General features: G+C 48.1%; 1 protein-coding gene across 3 annotated transcripts; it reads left to right on the top strand.

Moving 5' to 3' along the window:
- The first annotated feature begins 718 nt into the window (after positions 1-718).
- Positions 719-12,691, top strand: URAD (ureidoimidazoline (2-oxo-4-hydroxy-4-carboxy-5-) decarboxylase). 3 transcript variants are annotated; one of them, XM_038762013.1, is made up of 3 exons: positions 719-944; positions 6,924-7,207; positions 12,616-12,691. In XM_038762013.1, exons 1-3 carry the CDS (start codon positions 770-772, stop codon positions 12,643-12,645), a joined length of 489 nt encoding a protein of 162 aa, XP_038617941.1. In that variant the 5' UTR covers positions 719-769; the 3' UTR covers positions 12,646-12,691. The 3 variants fall into 3 exon arrangements, with proteins under 3 accessions (XP_038617941.1, XP_038617942.1, XP_038617940.1); XM_038762014.1 differs by lacking the exon at positions 12,616-12,691 and adding an exon at positions 12,530-12,581; XM_038762012.1 differs by lacking the exon at positions 12,616-12,691 and having other exon boundaries at positions 722-944; positions 6,924-7,954.
- The last annotated feature ends 3,747 nt before the right edge of the window (positions 12,692-16,438 follow it).

The raw sequence follows: 16,438 nt of genomic DNA, 5'->3' as shown, positions 1-16,438 counted from the left end.
GTGCTCTGTGCACAGTAAGCACTCAATAAATACGATTGATTTTTTTTTAATGGCATTTATTAAGCGCTTACTACGTGCAGAGCACTGTTCTAAGCGCTGGGGAATTTACAAGGTGATCAGGTTGTCCCACGTGGGGCTCACAGTCTTCATCCCCGTTTTCCAGATGAGGGAACTGAGGCCCAGAGAAGTGAAGTGACTTGCCCAAAGTCACACAGTTGACAAGTGGTGGAGCCGGGATTTGAACCCATGACCTCCGACTCCAAAGCCCGGGCTTTTTCCACTGAGCCACGCTGCTTGATTGATTGATTGATTGACTCCCTCCCTCTGCTCTACCCCCTTCCCCTGCCCCCAGCACTTGTGTATATTTGTACATATTTATTACTCTATTTTCTGAATGCTGTGCATATATCTATAATTATCTTTATCCATTTTGATGGTATTGACGCCCGGCTACTTGTATTGTTTTCTTGTCTGTCTCTCCTTTCTAGATTGTGAACCTGTTGTTGGATAGGGGATGGTATCTTTCTGTTGCCGAATGGTACTTAGTACAGTGCTCTGCACCCAGTAAGCGCTCAATAAATACGATCGAATGAATTTGGGACGGCCTCAGGCCCGGTGACGTGTCTCAACCTCCAGTTTGTCCATTGCATAAGTTCTCTGAGTCACCTTCACCCTGGGAGGGCAAGGGCCTGCCCAGCCGTTCATGCACAAAACCAGAGCTGCGGACACGCAAGTGGCCGGTGCTTTGGACACCCGAGTGGCCAGTGCCATGGACATGCGAACCGTCAACGCCATGGACTTTGGGGAGTTCATCGAAGTTTTCGGGAACGTGGTGGAGAAGTGTCCCCTCGCGGCGGCCGCGGTCTGGGGGCAGCGTCCCTTCTCCAGCCCCGCGGACTTTGAGAGGCGCCTGGGCGACTTTATCGACTCCCTGCCCCGCTCAGGTAAGCACTGGGCCTTCAACCCAATCATCATCATCATCATCGATCGTATTTATTGAGCGCTTACTATGTGCAGAGCACTGTACTAAGCTTTTGGGAAGTACAAATTGGCAACATATACAGTCCCTACCCAACAGTGGGCTCACAGTCTAAAAGATCCCGGGCCTCTAATAAATCACGGCTTCGAATTAGGCAGCAAATCTCCCCTGGGTATCATTTTATTTATCTATTTATTTTACTTGTACGTATCTATTCTATTTATTTTATTTTGTTAGTACGTTTGGTTTTGTTCTCTGTCTCCCCCTTTTAGACTGTGGGCCCACTGTTGGGTAGGGACTGTCTCTATATGTTGCCAATTTGTACTTCCCAAGCGCTTAGTACAGTGCTCTGCACATAGTAAGCGCTCGATAAATACGATTGATGATGATGATGATGACTGTCTCTATGTGTTGCCAACTTGTACTTCCCAAGCGCTTAGTCCAGTGCTCTACACACAGTAAGCGCTCAATAAATACGATTGATTGATTGATTGATTGATTGACCCTAAGAGCTGTGTGGACTACAGACTCAATCACTGTTAATAATAATAATAATAATGGAATTTGTTAGGCGCTTACTATGAACCAAGCACTGTTTTAAGCACTGGGGTAGATACAAGATAATCAGGTTGTCCCATGTGGGGCTCGCAGTCTTAATCCCCATTTTCCAGATGGGGTGACTGAGGCCCAGAGAAGTTAAGCAACTTCCTCAAGGTGACACAGCAGACAAGTGGTGGAGCGGGATTAGAACCCATGACCTTCTGACTCCCAGGGCAGTGTTCTATCCATTATGCCATGACACAACCCCAGTGACACGGTCACTGCCTTTGACAGTGATGGCATTTGCTGAGTGCTCACTGTACACTAAACGCTGGGGTAGCCGCAAATCGGATTCTATTCCTGCCCCACGCGGGACTTCCCCTCTAAGAGGGAAGGAGAGGAACGGTATCGTTCCCATTTTACAGATGAGGAACTTGAATCTCATAAATATTATTATTGATACTGATAATAATAATAATTAACAGCTGTGTGCCAAACACTCTAAGCATTAGGGACATGGTTCCTGTCCCACAAGGGGCTCACAGTTTAAGTGGGAGAGAGAACAGCCCGCAGTGTACAGATGAGGAAACTGAGGCACAGCGAAGTTAAGTGCCTTGGCAAGTCAGGGAGAGACAGAGCGACAGACAGAGACTGTGTGCTCCCTATCATTCATTCATTCAATCGTATTTATTGAGCGCTTACTGTGTGCAGAGCACTGTACTAAGCTCTTGGGAAGTACAAGCTTGCCTGCTGGCTTCGCAGGGTGTAAGGCCGTGCTTTAGGCGCTCAGTACATGCTTGGAGACGCAGTGTAGCTCAGTAGAAAGAGCACGGGCTTTGGAGTCAGAGGTCATGGGTTCAAATCCCGGCTCCACCAACTGTCAGCTGTGTGACTTTGGGAAAGTCACTTAACTTCTCTGTGCCTTAGTTACCTCATCTGTAAAATGGGGATTAAGACTGTGAGCCCCCCCTGGGACAGCCTGATCACCTTGTAACCTCTCCAATGCTTAGAACAGTCCTTTGCACATAGTAAGCGCTTAATAAATGCCATTATTATTATTATACTACTACGATTGATCTCTCGAGGAGGAGGAGGAAAAGGCTGTGCCACCGGTGTGGCTTGCGGAGGCGGCAACCACGCCAAAGCTACGCCTGAAAAAAGACAATAAGGGGAAGGAGGTAGAGACTAGAGCCAGACAGAGCCATGTTCAATCAGTCAATGATTTTTCATCGAGGCCCTGGACGCAGAGCACTGTACTGAACCTTAGGAGGAGAAGCAGCGCGGCTCAGTGGAAAGAGCCCGGGCTTTGGAGTCAGAGGTCACGGGTTCAAATCCCGGCTCTGCCACTTGTCAGCTGTGTGACTTTGGGCAAGTTACTTCACTTCTCTGGGCCTCAGTTGTTACCTCATCTGTAAAATGGGGATTAAGACTGCGAGCCCCACGTGGGACAACTTGATCACCTTGTATCCTCCCCCAGGACTTAGAACAGTGCTCTGCACATAGTAAGCGCTTAACAAATCATCAATCGTATTTACTGAGTGCTTGCTATGTGCAGAGCACTGTACTAAGCGCTTGGGAAGTACAAATTGGCAACATATAGAGACAGTCCCTACCCAACAGTGGGCTCACAGTCTAAAAGGGGGAGACAGAGAACAAAACCAAACATACTAACAAAATAAAATAAATAGAATAGATATGTACAAATAAAATAAATAAATAAACAAATGCCATCATTAGGAGAGGGCTTGGTTCCCTGCCCTCAAGGAGCGGACAAGAGAAAGGCGCAGGGAACCGGAGGTGGTGACAGATTTTTTCTTCTGAAGTCCAGGGTGGGAAGAGCTGCTTCCGCGGCCTAGAAACCCAAAGCCCCAGACATCCCTCCCCAATCAGCTCCAATGCCCTCGAATCCGGAGACTCTTTGCTCGGGAAGCAAAGGAGCAGAGGAAGAGGAGGAGGAGGAAGCTTCTCTGGGCCCAGGACACCTGGCTCCCTTCCTCTTGGCCCACGTCAAGAGGGGAGAGACGCAGAAGGGAAGGGAGAACTGTACTCCGCTGCAGCAACGACCAAAGTCAACATTGCCCAATAGTTCTGAAACTGTTGGTTATTTTTTTTTTGTATTTGTTAAGCGTCTATTATTGTCCAGGCACGGCACCAAGAGCCGAGGTAGATACACATTTAATGATTTTGTCCTCATGATCACTACTTTTTTAGATGAGCTTTAATCAGGATGGAAAGGAAATTCAAAATGGCGTCCAGCCCATCCCGTTGTCATCTTATGTAACTCAACATAGTTTCTCAGTTTTACGGTGTTATCGGTTTAGCAGGGCTCTCAATTTTTCAGTTTCATAATTATGTGTTAGCTCCTAAAGAGCAAGGATGTTATGGTTTGAATACCTAGTCTCTCCATCCCATAGTATCCAGTATATGCCAGGCCTAAAGCCCCCTTTTCCTCTGCTCCTCCTCCCCTCCCCATCGCCCCGACTCGCTCCCTGTGCTCTACCCGCCTCCCCACAGCACTTATGTACATATTTCTCACTCTATTTATTTTATTAATGATGTGTATGTATCTATAATTCTATTTATATCGATGCTGTTGATGTATGTATCTATAATTCTATTTATATTGATGCTGTTGATGCCTGTTCACTTGTTTTGATGTCTGTCTCCCCCCTTCTAGACTCTGAGCCCGCTGTTGGGCGGGGATTGTCCCTGTTATTGAATTGTACTTTCCCAGTGCTTAGTACAGTGCTCTGCACACAGTAAGCGCTCAATAAATACGATTGACTAGGCTACAAACTAATCCCCCCGGGACACAGTCCCTGTCCCACGTGGGGCTCCCAGTCTTAATCCTCATTCCACAGATGAGGGCAGTGAGGCGACTTACCCAAGGTCACGCAGGCGGCAAGTGGCAGAGCGGGATTAGAACCCAGGTCCTTCTCTCTCCCAGGCCCCTGCTCTATCCACTAGGCCGTCCTGCCTCTCGGTTGCGGGAAAGAGGTAAACTTGGATGTTTCTAGTGAAGGAGACATGAAGAAAGAGCCCATCTTAGAAACACGTGTGGCCTCTAATTCTTCTTAAGACGGTGCAGGTGGGGCACGAAGAGCCCCAGGAAAACCAGCCCAGCTGCTTCTCCATTGATCCAACCCAGAATTCCCGGTTCTGCCCTTCCCGATCCCCTCTGGTCACCCTGGGAGCGCCTCAAGTCACCTGCGTCCTCTGTCCTGGACGGTGGAATAACTCAAATTCAGCCCCTTAGTTTAAAGCATCAAAAAAGGGCTAAACTCACAGGTCGTGGGTTCCAATCCCACCTCCACCACTTGTCTGCTGTGTGACCTTGGGCAAGCCACTTAACTTCTCTGTGCCTCAGTGACCTCATCTGGAGAATGGAGATCCATTCATTCAGTTGTATTTATTGAGCGCTTCCTGTGAGCAGAGCACTGGACTAAGCGCTTGGGAAGTCCAAGTTGGCAACATAGAGAGACGGTCCCTACCCAAAAGTGGGCTCACAGTCTAGAAGATGAAGACTGTGAGCCGCGTATGGGACGGCCTGATTACCTTGTATCTACCCCAGCGCTTAGAACAGTGCTTTGCACATAGTAAGCGTTTAACAAATAAGTGCTTAGTACAGTGCTCTGCACACAGTAAGCGCTCAATAAATATGATTGAATGAATAATTTTGAATCTACCCCAGCACTTAGAACAGTGCTTGGCACACAGTAAGCATTTAACAAATAAGTGCTTAGTACAGTGCTCTGCACACAGTAAGTGCTCAATAAATATGATTGAATGAATAATTTTGAATCTACCCCAGCGCTTAGAACAGTGCTTGGCACATAGTAAGTGTTTAACAAATAAGCGCTTAGTACAGTGCTCTGCACACAGTAAGCACTCAATAAATATGATTGAATGAATAATTTTGAATCTACCCCAGCGCTTAGAACAGTGCTTGGCACATAGTAAGTGTTTAACAAGTAAGTGCTTAGTACAGTGCTCTGCACACAGTAAGCACTCAATAAATACGATTGAATGAATAATTTTGAAAGGCAGCACGGTTCAGTGGCAAGAGCACTGGCTTGGGAGTCGGAGGACGTGGGTTCTAATCCCGCCTCCACCACTTGTCTGCTGTGTGACCTAGGGCAAGTCACTTAACTTCTCTGTGCCTCAGTTACCTCATCTGTCAAATGGGGATGAAGACTGTGAGCCCCCCGGGGGACAACCTCATCACCTTGTATCTATCGCAGCGCTTAGTACAGTGCCTGGCACATAGTAAGCGCTTAACAAATACCACAGTTTAGTAGTAGTAGGGGTAGTAGAGCACTGACTGGGAGGCTTCTACATGTCCAACCACTGTACTAGGCTCCTTCTGGGCGCTGTAGTGGGCACTACTGGAAGTAGAAGACATGGTCCCTCCCCTCGGGGAGTTTCCAACTCAATGGGCTTTCCGTTTGATCTCCCCAGCACCGCCCCCGTCATTCATTCATTCAATCAATCGTATTTACTGAGCGCTGACTGTGTGCAGAGCACCGTACTGAACGCTTGGAAAGAACAGTTCGGCAACAAATACGAGACAATCCCTACCCAACAACGGGTAGGGGGCCCGGGGGTGGGGGGAAACAGAGGCACGGCTGACGTCCAGGGGGGTGAGATGGGGGTGGTCTCTTCCTTGCAGGACATTCATTCAATCATATTTATTGAGCGCTTACTGTGGGCAGAGCACTGTACTAAGCACTTGGGAAGTCCAAGTTGGCAACATCTAGAGACGGTCCCTACCCAACAGCGGGCTCACAGTCTAAAAGAAGCAGCGTGGCTCAGTGGAAAGAGCCCGGGCTTTGGAGTCAGAGGTCATGGGTTCGAATCCTGGCTCCACCACAAGTCTGCTGTGTGACCTTGGGCAAGTCACTTAACTTCTCTGAGCCTCAGTTACCTCATCTGGAAAAACGGGGATTAAGACTGTGAGCCCCAAGTGGGACAACTTGATCCCACTGTGTCCCCCCCAGCGCTTAGAACAGCGCTTTGCACATAGTAAGCGCTTAACAAATGCCATCATTAAGTAATTAATTAGAAGGGAGAGACAGAGAACAGAACAAAATGTATTAACAAAATAAAATAAATAGAATAGATATGTGCAAGTAAAATCAATCAATCAATCGTATTTATTGAGTGCAGAGCACTGTACTAAGCGCTTGGGAAGTACAAATTGGCAACATATAGAGACAGTCCCTACCCAACAGTGGGCTCACAGTCTAAAAGGGGGGGGGGGGGTAAATAAATAAATAAATGGGGTAATAAATAAATGTACTGCGTAAGCACTCAATAAATAGGATTGAGTGAATGACTAGGGGCACGGCTGACATCCAGAGGGGGTGGGATGGGGGTGTTCATTAAAGTGTTCTCTTCCCTTCAGGACAGGAGGGCATCCTACGGTGCCATCCGGACCTGGCCGGCCCAGAGCTGCAAAGGGGGACACTGACCAAAGAGTCGCAGAGGGAACAGGGTCAAGCGGGCCTCACGGCCCTGCAGCCCGAGGAGAAGCGCCAACTGGCCGAGCTGAACGCTCAGTACAGAGCTCGCTTCAACTTTCCCTTCGTGATGGCTGCCCGGCTCAGCGATAAGGCCACCGTGTTGCGGGAGTTGGCCCGCCGGGCCCGCCAGCCGCCCAAACAGGAGCTGGCCACCGCCATGGACGAGGTGAAGAAGATTTGTCACCTGCGCCTCGAAGATATCTTCGCCGACTCTGCCAAGCTGTAGGGGCTTAGACCAGTCCTTTCCCAACCAGCGCGAAGCCCTGACCATTCATTCATTCATCGATTCAATCCGTATTTATTGAGCGCTTGCTGTGTGCGGAGCACCGTACTAAGCACTTGGGAAGTCCAAGTTGGCAACATATAGAGACGGGATTAGACCAGTCCTTTCCCAACCAGCGCAAAGCCCTGACCACTCATTCATTCATCGATTCAATCCGCATTTATTGAGCGCTTACTGTGTGCGGAGCACTGTACTAAGCACTTGGAAAGTCCAAGTTGGCAACATGTAGAGACGGGATTAGACCAGTCCTTTCCCAACCAGAACGAAGCCCTGACCATTCATTCATTCATCGATTCAATCCGTATTTATTGAGCGCTTGCTGTGTGCGGAGCACTGTACTAAGCACTTGGGAAGTCCAAGTTGGCAACATACAGAGACAGGATTAGGCCAGTCCTTTCCCAACCAGCGCGAAGCCCTGACCATTCATTCATTCATCGATTCAGTCCGTATTTATTGAGCGCTTGCTGTGTGCGGAGCACTGTACTAAGCACTCAGGAAGTCCAAGTTAGCAAGATATAGAGACGGGATTAGACCAGTCCTTTCCCAACCAGCGCGAAGCCCTGACCATTCATTCATTCATCGATTCAATCCATATTTATTGAGCGCTTACTGTGTGCGGAGCACTGTACTAAGCACTTGGGAAGTCCAAGTTGGCAACATATAGAGACGGTCCCTACCCAACAGCGGGCTCACAATCTAGAAGATAATAATGGTATTTGTTAGGCGCTTACTATGAACCAAGCCCTGTTTTAAGCACTGGGGTAGATACAAGGTAATCAGGTTGTCCCATGTGGGGCTGATTTGGGAAATACAAGTTGGCAACATATGTAGACAGACCATCCAGGAGCAGCGAGGTTTAGTGGCAAGAGCCTGGGCTTGGAGTCAAAGGTCGTGGGTTCTAATTCCGGCTCCGCCACTTGTCTGCTGTGTGACCCTGGACAAGTCCCAAGCGCTTACTCCAATGTTCTGCACACAGTAAACACTCAATAAATACGACTGAATGAATGAATGCGGACCACTGGACTAAGCGCTTTTTATGGCCTGTCTCCCCCTTCTAAACTGGGAGCCCGCTGTTGGGGAGGGACCATCTCTCTATGTTGCCCACTTGTACTTCCCAAGCGCTTAGTACAGTGCTCTGCACACAATAAGCACTCAATGAATATGATTAAATGAAAAGTCACTTAACTTCTCTGGGCCTAATAATAATAATGGTATTTGTTAAGCGCTTACTATGTGCAAGCACTGTTCTAAGCACTGGGGAGATACAAGGTGATCAGGTTGTCCCACGTGGGGCTCACAGTCTTCATGCCCATTTTCCAGATGAGGGAACTGAGGCACAGAGAAGTTGAGTGACTTGCCCAAGGTCACACAGCAGACATGTGGCCTCGTGGCAAGAGCCCAGGCTTGGGAGTCAGAGGTCGTGGGTTCTAATCCCGGCTCCTCCGATTGTCTGCTGCGTGACCTTGGACAAGTCACTTCACTTCTCTGGACTTCAGTTACATAATAACAATAATAATAATAACAGTATTTGTTAAGCAGTTACCATGTGCCAAGCCCTGTTCTAAGCGCTGGAGTAGATACAAGTTCATCAGGTTGTCCCACGTGGGGGGGTCACAGTCTTAATCCCCATTTTACAGATGAGGTAACTGAGGCCCAGAGAAGTGAAGTGACTTGCCCAAAGTCACACAGCTGACAAGTGGTTGAGTCGGGATTAGGCTGCGAGCCTCACGTGGGACAACCTGATTACCCTGTTTCTACCCCAGTGTTTAGAACAGTGCTTGGCATATTGTAAGCGCTTAACAAATACCATAATTATAATTATTATTATCCAATTCAACGCCCTCCCCCCACATCCAGCTCTCTCCCAAACTCTTTCCCCAAGCTTTACCCCAGGTTTACCAAGACTTTCCTCAAACTCTCCCCCAGCCCTCCCCCAGTTTTCTCCCAGCTCTCCCTCCAGTTTTTCCCAAACTCTTCCCAGCTTTTCCCTAGCTCTGCCCTCAGTCCTCCTCTAGCTGTCCCTCAAATCGATCAATCACTGGTATTTACCGAGCACTTACTATATAGAGAAGCAGCGTGGCTCAATGGAAAGAGCTTGGGCTTGGGAGTCAGAGGTCACGGGTTCTAATCCTGGCTCTGCCACTTATCAGCTGTGTGACTTTGGGCAAGTCACTTAACTTCTCTGTGCCTCAGTTACCTCCTCTGGAAAATGGGGATGAAGACTGTGAGCCCCACGTGGGACAACCTGATTACCTTGTATCACCCCCAGCGCTTAGAACAGTGCTTAGCACATAGTAAGCGCTTAACAAATACCAAATTATTATTATTATTATATGCAGAGCACTGTTTGAAGCACTTGAGAGAATACAATAATAAGTACAATAAATACAATAAGTACAAGGAATGATAATAAATAATAAGCATCCCGCAGCTTTCCCACATCTGTTCCCTAGTACCTCTGTGTTTGCCTACATGTATTCAATCATGTATTCAATTATTTTTTAGGGTGGCAGTCTAGTGCTGCTATCTATTTTATGTCCCCGTCTTCCTCTGTAATAACCTGGGTTGTGACTGATCGAATGAAATTGTACCCATTTCAGGGCTTAGCGCAGCATAGCTTAGTGGAAAGAGCCCGGGCTTTGGAGTCAGAGGTCGTGGATTCTAATCCCGACTCTGCCACTTGTTAGCTGCGTGTCTTTGGACAAGTCACTTAACCCCTCTGTGCCTCAGTTTCCTCATCTGCAAAATGGGAATGAAGACTGTGAGCCCCACGTGGGACAACCTGATTACCTTGTATCACCCCCAGCGCTTAGAACAGTGCTTGGCACATAGTAAGTGCTTAACAAATACCATTATTATTATTATTATATGCAAAGCACTGTTTGAAGCGCTTGAGAGAATGCAATAATAAGTACAATAAATACAATAAGTACAAGGAATGATAATAAATAATAAGCATCCCGCAGCTTTCCCACATCTGTTGCCTAGTACCTCTGTGTTTGCCTACATGTATTCAATCATGTATTCAATTATTTTTTAGCCTGGCAGTCTAGTGCTGCTATCCGTTTTATGTCCCCGTCTTCTTCTGTAATAACCTGGGTTGTGACTAATCGAATGAAATTGTACCCATTTCAGCGTTTAGCGCAGCGTAGCTTAGTGGAAAGAGCCCGGGCTTGGGAGTCAGAGGTCGTGGATTCTAATCCCGACTCCGCCGCTTGTTAGCTATGTGACTTTGGGCAAGTCACTTAACCCCTCTGCGCCTCAGTTTCCTCATCTGTAAAATGGGAATGAAGACTGTGAGCCCCACGTGGGACAAGCTGATAGCCTTGTATCTACCCCCAGCGCTTAGAGCAGTGCTTGGCACGGAGTAAGCACTTAACAATTACCATTATTATTATCATTATTTTACAGATGAGGTAACTGAGGAACAGAGAAGTTAAGTGATTTGCCCGAGAGCACACAGCAGACAAGTGGTGGAGTCAGAATTAGAACCCATGACCTTCTAACACCCAGGGCCATGCCTCAGTCCCGCCTCAGTCCCGCCCTGCACAGGAAGCCGGGCATGGAAGTCAAATGGCCAAGCAAGTCAGTCCCCTGAGGCTGTTCTTCCTTGGGCAGTGTCCTTGGGAAGGGGTGGGAGAGGCTAGAATAATAATAATGATGGCATTTATTAAGTGCTTACTATGTGCAAAGCACTGTTCTGAGCGCTGAGGAGGTTACAAAGGTGATCAGGTTGTCCCACGGGGGGCTCACAGTCTTCATCCCCATTTTACAGATGAGGTAACTCAGGCACAGAGAAGTTAAGTGACTTGCCCGAAGTCACGCAGCTGACAATTTGCAGATCCGGGATTTGAACTCATCATCAATCAATCAATCAATCGTATTTATTGAGCGCTTACTATGTGCAGAGCACTGTACTAAGCGCTTGGGAAGTACAAATTGGCATCACATAGAGACAGTCCCTACCCGATAGTGGGCTCACAGTCTAAAAGGGGGAGACAGAGAACAGAACCAAACATACCAACAAAATAAAATAAGTAGGATAGAAATGTACAAGTAAAATAAATAAATAAATAAACAGAGTAATAAATATGTTGACCTCTGACTCCAAAACCCGTGATCTTTCCACTGAGCCACGCTGCTGGAAGCCAGGGAAACAACCTTGGTTGCCTTGGAAACCGCATCCCTCGGCTCCCAAGAGCATCCTGGTGGACCGCTCCATTCGCTTCATTTCCTATCCTTAGAGGGAAGTACATGGCCCAGTGCATACAGCACGGGCTTGGGCGTCAGAAGGAACCGGGATGGCTCCTCCACTTGTCTGCTGTGTGACCTTAGGCAAGTCCCTTAACTTCTCTGGGTCTCAGTTTCCACATCTGGAAAATGCAGGTTAAGACCGGGAGCCCCATGTGGGACATGGACTGCATAATAATAATGATGGCATTTGTTAAGTGTTTACTATGTGCAAGGCACTGTTCTAAGCGCTGGGGAGATACAAGGTGATCAGGTTGTCCCACATGGGGCTCACAATCTTAATCCCCATTTTACAGATGAGGTAACTAAGGCACAGAGAAGTTAAAAGTGACTTGCTTAAAGTCACACAGCCAATAAGTGGTGGAGCCGGGATTAGAACCCATGACCTCCGACTTCCAAGCCCGTGCTCTTTCCACTGAGCCACACTGCTTCTCTAAACAGCGTATCCACACCTTGTCTCAAACCCAGTGCTAAGTACAGTGCCTGGCACATAGTAAACGCTTAAAAAATGCCATTTTTTTTTTAAGAAAAAGGGCGCGCCTGAGCGCATCGTGCAGATTGATACCAAGTCGGGAGAAAATGAGCTGTTGGAATCAAGAGCCCTAGTGCCCCCCGCCCCATATTTTTCTTTTTCTTTTGGTAAACAGAACTTTAGCCTAATTTTCAAAGCGCTGCCAGTCTCCAAATCTGTCAGAGAATAACAGCAGTGATAACAGAATATATTGACAGTCCAGGAAGTGTGCACAAGACACGCTCTTTGTCCACACGATGCTCACCCTCCAAACGGGGAGGCAGACATAAACATATTTACAACTTGAGGTTGGGGAGGAGAGAAGAATAAAGAAGAATAAATAAATATAGACAGGCAGGGGAAACAGAGAAGAGAGACGTGACGGAGGTGGAAGCGTGTATCGTTTTATTTTAACGTTTTTCTTCCCGCGTTGCTCGCTCCAGGTAGAGAGCTGAGGCTGAAAAGCATCTTTTCTTAATAACGCATGGAAGGAACGTAAGAGCCGATTGTGTCTGTGCTCTTCTCACAGACGTGGACGGTCCGAGGAAGAAGAGGATGAGCAAATTGACACACAGAAGAGAATTCTGTTCCTTGGCACCGGGGCGGATAATAATAATAATAATAATAATAATAATAATAATAATAATAATAATAATAATAGCATTTGTTAAGCGCTTACTATGTGCCAAGGAGAAGCAGCGTGGTTCAGTGGAAAGAGCCCGGGCTTTGGAGTCAGAGGTCATGGGTTCAAATCCCGACTCCACCATTTGTCAGCTGTGTGACTTTGGGCAAGTCACTTCACTTCTCCGGGCCTCAGTTACCTCATCTGCAAAATGGGGATGAAGACTGTGAGCCCCACGTGGGACAACCTCATGACCTTGTATCCCCCCAGCGCTTAGAACAGTGCTTTGCACATAGTAAGCGCTTAATAAATGCCATTATTATCATTATTATTATTATTAGAACAGTGCTTTGCACATAGTAAGCGCTTAATAAATGTCATTATTATTATTATTAAGCACTGTTCTAAGCGCTAGGGGGGAATATAAGGTAATCAGGTTGTCCCACGTGGGGCTCACAGTCCATTTTACAGATGAGGTAACTGAGGCACAGAGAAGCTAAGCGACTCGCCCAAAGTCGCACAGCTGACAAGTGCCAGAGCCGGGATTAGAACCCATGACCTCTGACTCCCAAGCCCGTGCTCTTTCCATTGAGCCACGCTGCTTCTCTAATAACGACGATGGTATTTGTTAAGCGCTGACCGTGGGGCGGGCACTGTACTAAGCGCTGGGGTGGATGCAAGCAAATTGATTTGGACACAGTCCCCGTCCCACGTGGGGCTCACAATCTCAATCCATGTTTTGCAGATGAGGTAACTGAGGCCCAGAGAAGTTAAGAGACTTTCCCCAGGTCGCACAGCGGACAAGTGGCAAAATCGGGATTAGAACCCATGACCTTCCCGCCCTAAAGACCCTCTCCTTGTCCGAAAGGGACGTCTCTCCTCATCCTCACTGGGATGGGGGGTGGTCCTCTCGCAGACACGCTAACGGGCAGCTCCTCCCTCCCCACCCGGCGCCGTCTTGTTGCAATCAATTTTCCCATTGTCTAGTTCACATCTTCCGCATATCTCGGTAGAACGCGCCTGATCCACCGCGCCTCCCTGCCCTGCTCGCGCGGCCCTGCCCCATTCATTCAATCGTATTTACTGAGCGCTTACAGTGTGCAGAGCACTGTGCTAAGCTCCATCCTGCCTTGTCCGCCTCAGGCCCGCCTGGGGAAGGTTCTTCATTCATCCAATCGTATTTATCGAGCGTTTACTGTGTGCAGAGCACCGTACTAATCAATCAATCAATCAATCGCATTTATTGAGCGCTTACTGTGTGCAGAGCACCGTACTAAGCGCTTGGAAAGTACAATTCAGCAATAAAGAGTGACAATCCTGCCCACACCGGGCTTTGCTCCGTGGGAAGGGGTTTGCTCTGTGCCTCTGGTACGTTTTAAACTCCTCCAGCGTTCTTGGGCCGAGAGCTGTCGGCCCAAATTCCCTTCTTGATGATTTTTGGATCCTTACACTGAATGCATCCTGATGCTTTCAACGCCACCGGAAACGAAATCACCAACGGGCTCCGCCACCCCGGCTTCATTATAATAATAATAATAATAATTGCATTTGCCAAGACAAATTTGGAAACTTAGATTAGCATATTTTGGACACATAGTCAGGAGGACTAATTCTCTAGAGAAGATACTAATGCTAGAGTGCAAGAAAAACATGGAAGAGGAGACTGGCAGCTAGATAATAATAATAATAATAATGGCATTTATTAAGCGCGCACTATGTGCAAAGCACTGTGCTAAGCGCTGGGGAGATTACAAGGTGATCAGGTTGTCCCACGGGAAGCTCACAGTCTTAATCCCCATTTTACAGATGAAGTAATTGAGGAACAGAGAAGTGAAGTGACTTGCCCAAAGTCACGCAGCTGACAGTTGGCGGAGCCGGAATTTGAACCCATGACCTCTGACTCCAAAGCCCGTGCTCTTTCCATTGAGCCACTCTGCTTCCAGAACAGCGAAAACGGAAGAACCGTTAGAAAGGTTGCGGGTTATAGCAGAGGACAGGACGTTCTGGAGAAAGTATATCCATGGAGTCGTTCTGAATCGGAAACGATTCGACGACACTTAGTAATAATAATAATTTGTTAAGCGCTTACTATGTGGCAAGCACTGTTCTAAGCGCTGGGGTAGATACAAGGATATCAGGCTTTCCCACGTGGGGCTCACAGGCTTCATCCCCATTTTACAGATGAGGTAACTGAGGCACAGAGAAGTGAAGTGACTTGCCCAGAGTGACACAGCTGACAAGGGGCGGAGCCGGGATTAGAACCCACGACCTCTGACTCTCAATAATAATAATAATAACAATGATAGTATTTGTTAAGAGATTACTATGTGCCAAGCACAGTTCTAAGCGCTGGGGGAGATACAAGATAATCAGGTTGTCCCACTTGGGGCTCACTGTCTTAATCCCCATTTTTACAGATGAGGTAACTGAGGTACAGAGAAGTTAAGTGACTTGCCCAAAATCACACAGCTGACAAGTGGCGGATCCGGGATTTGAACCCACGCCTCTGAATCCCAAGCCCGGGCCCTTTCCACTAAACCACGCTGCTTTATCTTCGAGTTCGCCGGGACCTCCATTCCCTCAGCCCCGAACCCCAGGGAGATATGGCCCTCCTTCCTCGTCTTTTTCAAGTTTCTGGACTCGATTCTTTGAACCTTTGATTGGAGGTTAAAGTGCACCGGGGTTGAAAGGAGGAAGCTCTTAAACAATAAAAGGTTTGAATATTTAGCTGCGATCAAGACCGTGCCCCCTCCCTCGCTCCCTCCTTATCTTTTTAAATGCAAATCTGATTTGTGGGGGGGGACAGTTACCCGGGCCCCAGCCCCTGGAGGTCTCCTGTCAATGGTGTCTGCGTGGCTACTAACAGAGCTTTGTAAACGAGAGCTAATCATGGAAGAGCCACGCGCCCAAGGGCTCAGTGGCTGAAATTTCTCCGGCGAGACAGCCCAGCGAGGAAGAAGAAGAGGAAGAGGAGGAGGAGAAGGAAGAAGAGGAGGAGGAAGAGGAAGAAGTGGGACCCCCACCCCGAAGGAGAGAAACCCAAAGAAGAGGAGGAGGAGGAAAAGTAGGAGGAGCAGAAGGAAGAAGAGGAGAAGGGAAGAGGAAGAGGAGGAGAAGGAGGAAGAAGTGGGAACCCCACCCCAAAGGAGAGAAACCCAAAGAAGAGGAGGAGGAGGAAAAGTAGGAGGAGCAGAAGGAAGAAGAGGAGAAGGGAAGAGGGAGAGGAGGAGAAGGAGGAAGAAGTGGGAACCCCCCCCCCCCCCGAAGGAGAGAAACCCAAAGAGGAGGAGGAGGAGGAAGAGGAAGAGGAGGAGCAGAAGGAAGAAGAGGAGAAGGGAGGAGGCAGAGGAAGAAGTGGGAACCCAACCTAGAAGGAGAGAAACCCAAAGAGGAGGAGGAGAAGCAGAAGAAAGAAGAGGAGACGGGAGGGAAGGAGGAGGAGGAGAAGGAAGAAGAGGGAACCCCACCCCGAAGGAGAGAAACTCAAATAGAAGGAGGAGGAGGAGAAGGAGGAGAAGTAGGAGGAACAGAAGAAAAAAGAGGAAAAAGAAGGAGGAGGAGGAAGAGGAGGAAGTGGGAACCCCACCCTGAAGGAGAGAAATCCAAAGAGGAGAAGGAGGAGGAGAAGGGGGGGGAGCAGAAGAAAAAAGAGGAAAAGGAAGGAGAAGGAAGAGGAGGAAGTGGGAACCCCACCCCGAAGGAGAGAAATCCAAAGAGAAGGAGGAGGAGG

The sequence above is a fragment of the Tachyglossus aculeatus genome, chromosome 20, assembly GCF_015852505.1.
Source record: "Tachyglossus aculeatus isolate mTacAcu1 chromosome 20, mTacAcu1.pri, whole genome shotgun sequence".
Taxonomy (NCBI): domain Eukaryota; kingdom Metazoa; phylum Chordata; class Mammalia; order Monotremata; family Tachyglossidae; genus Tachyglossus; species Tachyglossus aculeatus.
Note: the sequence above shows the minus strand (reverse complement) of the source record. Positions and strands in the feature narration are given on the sequence as shown.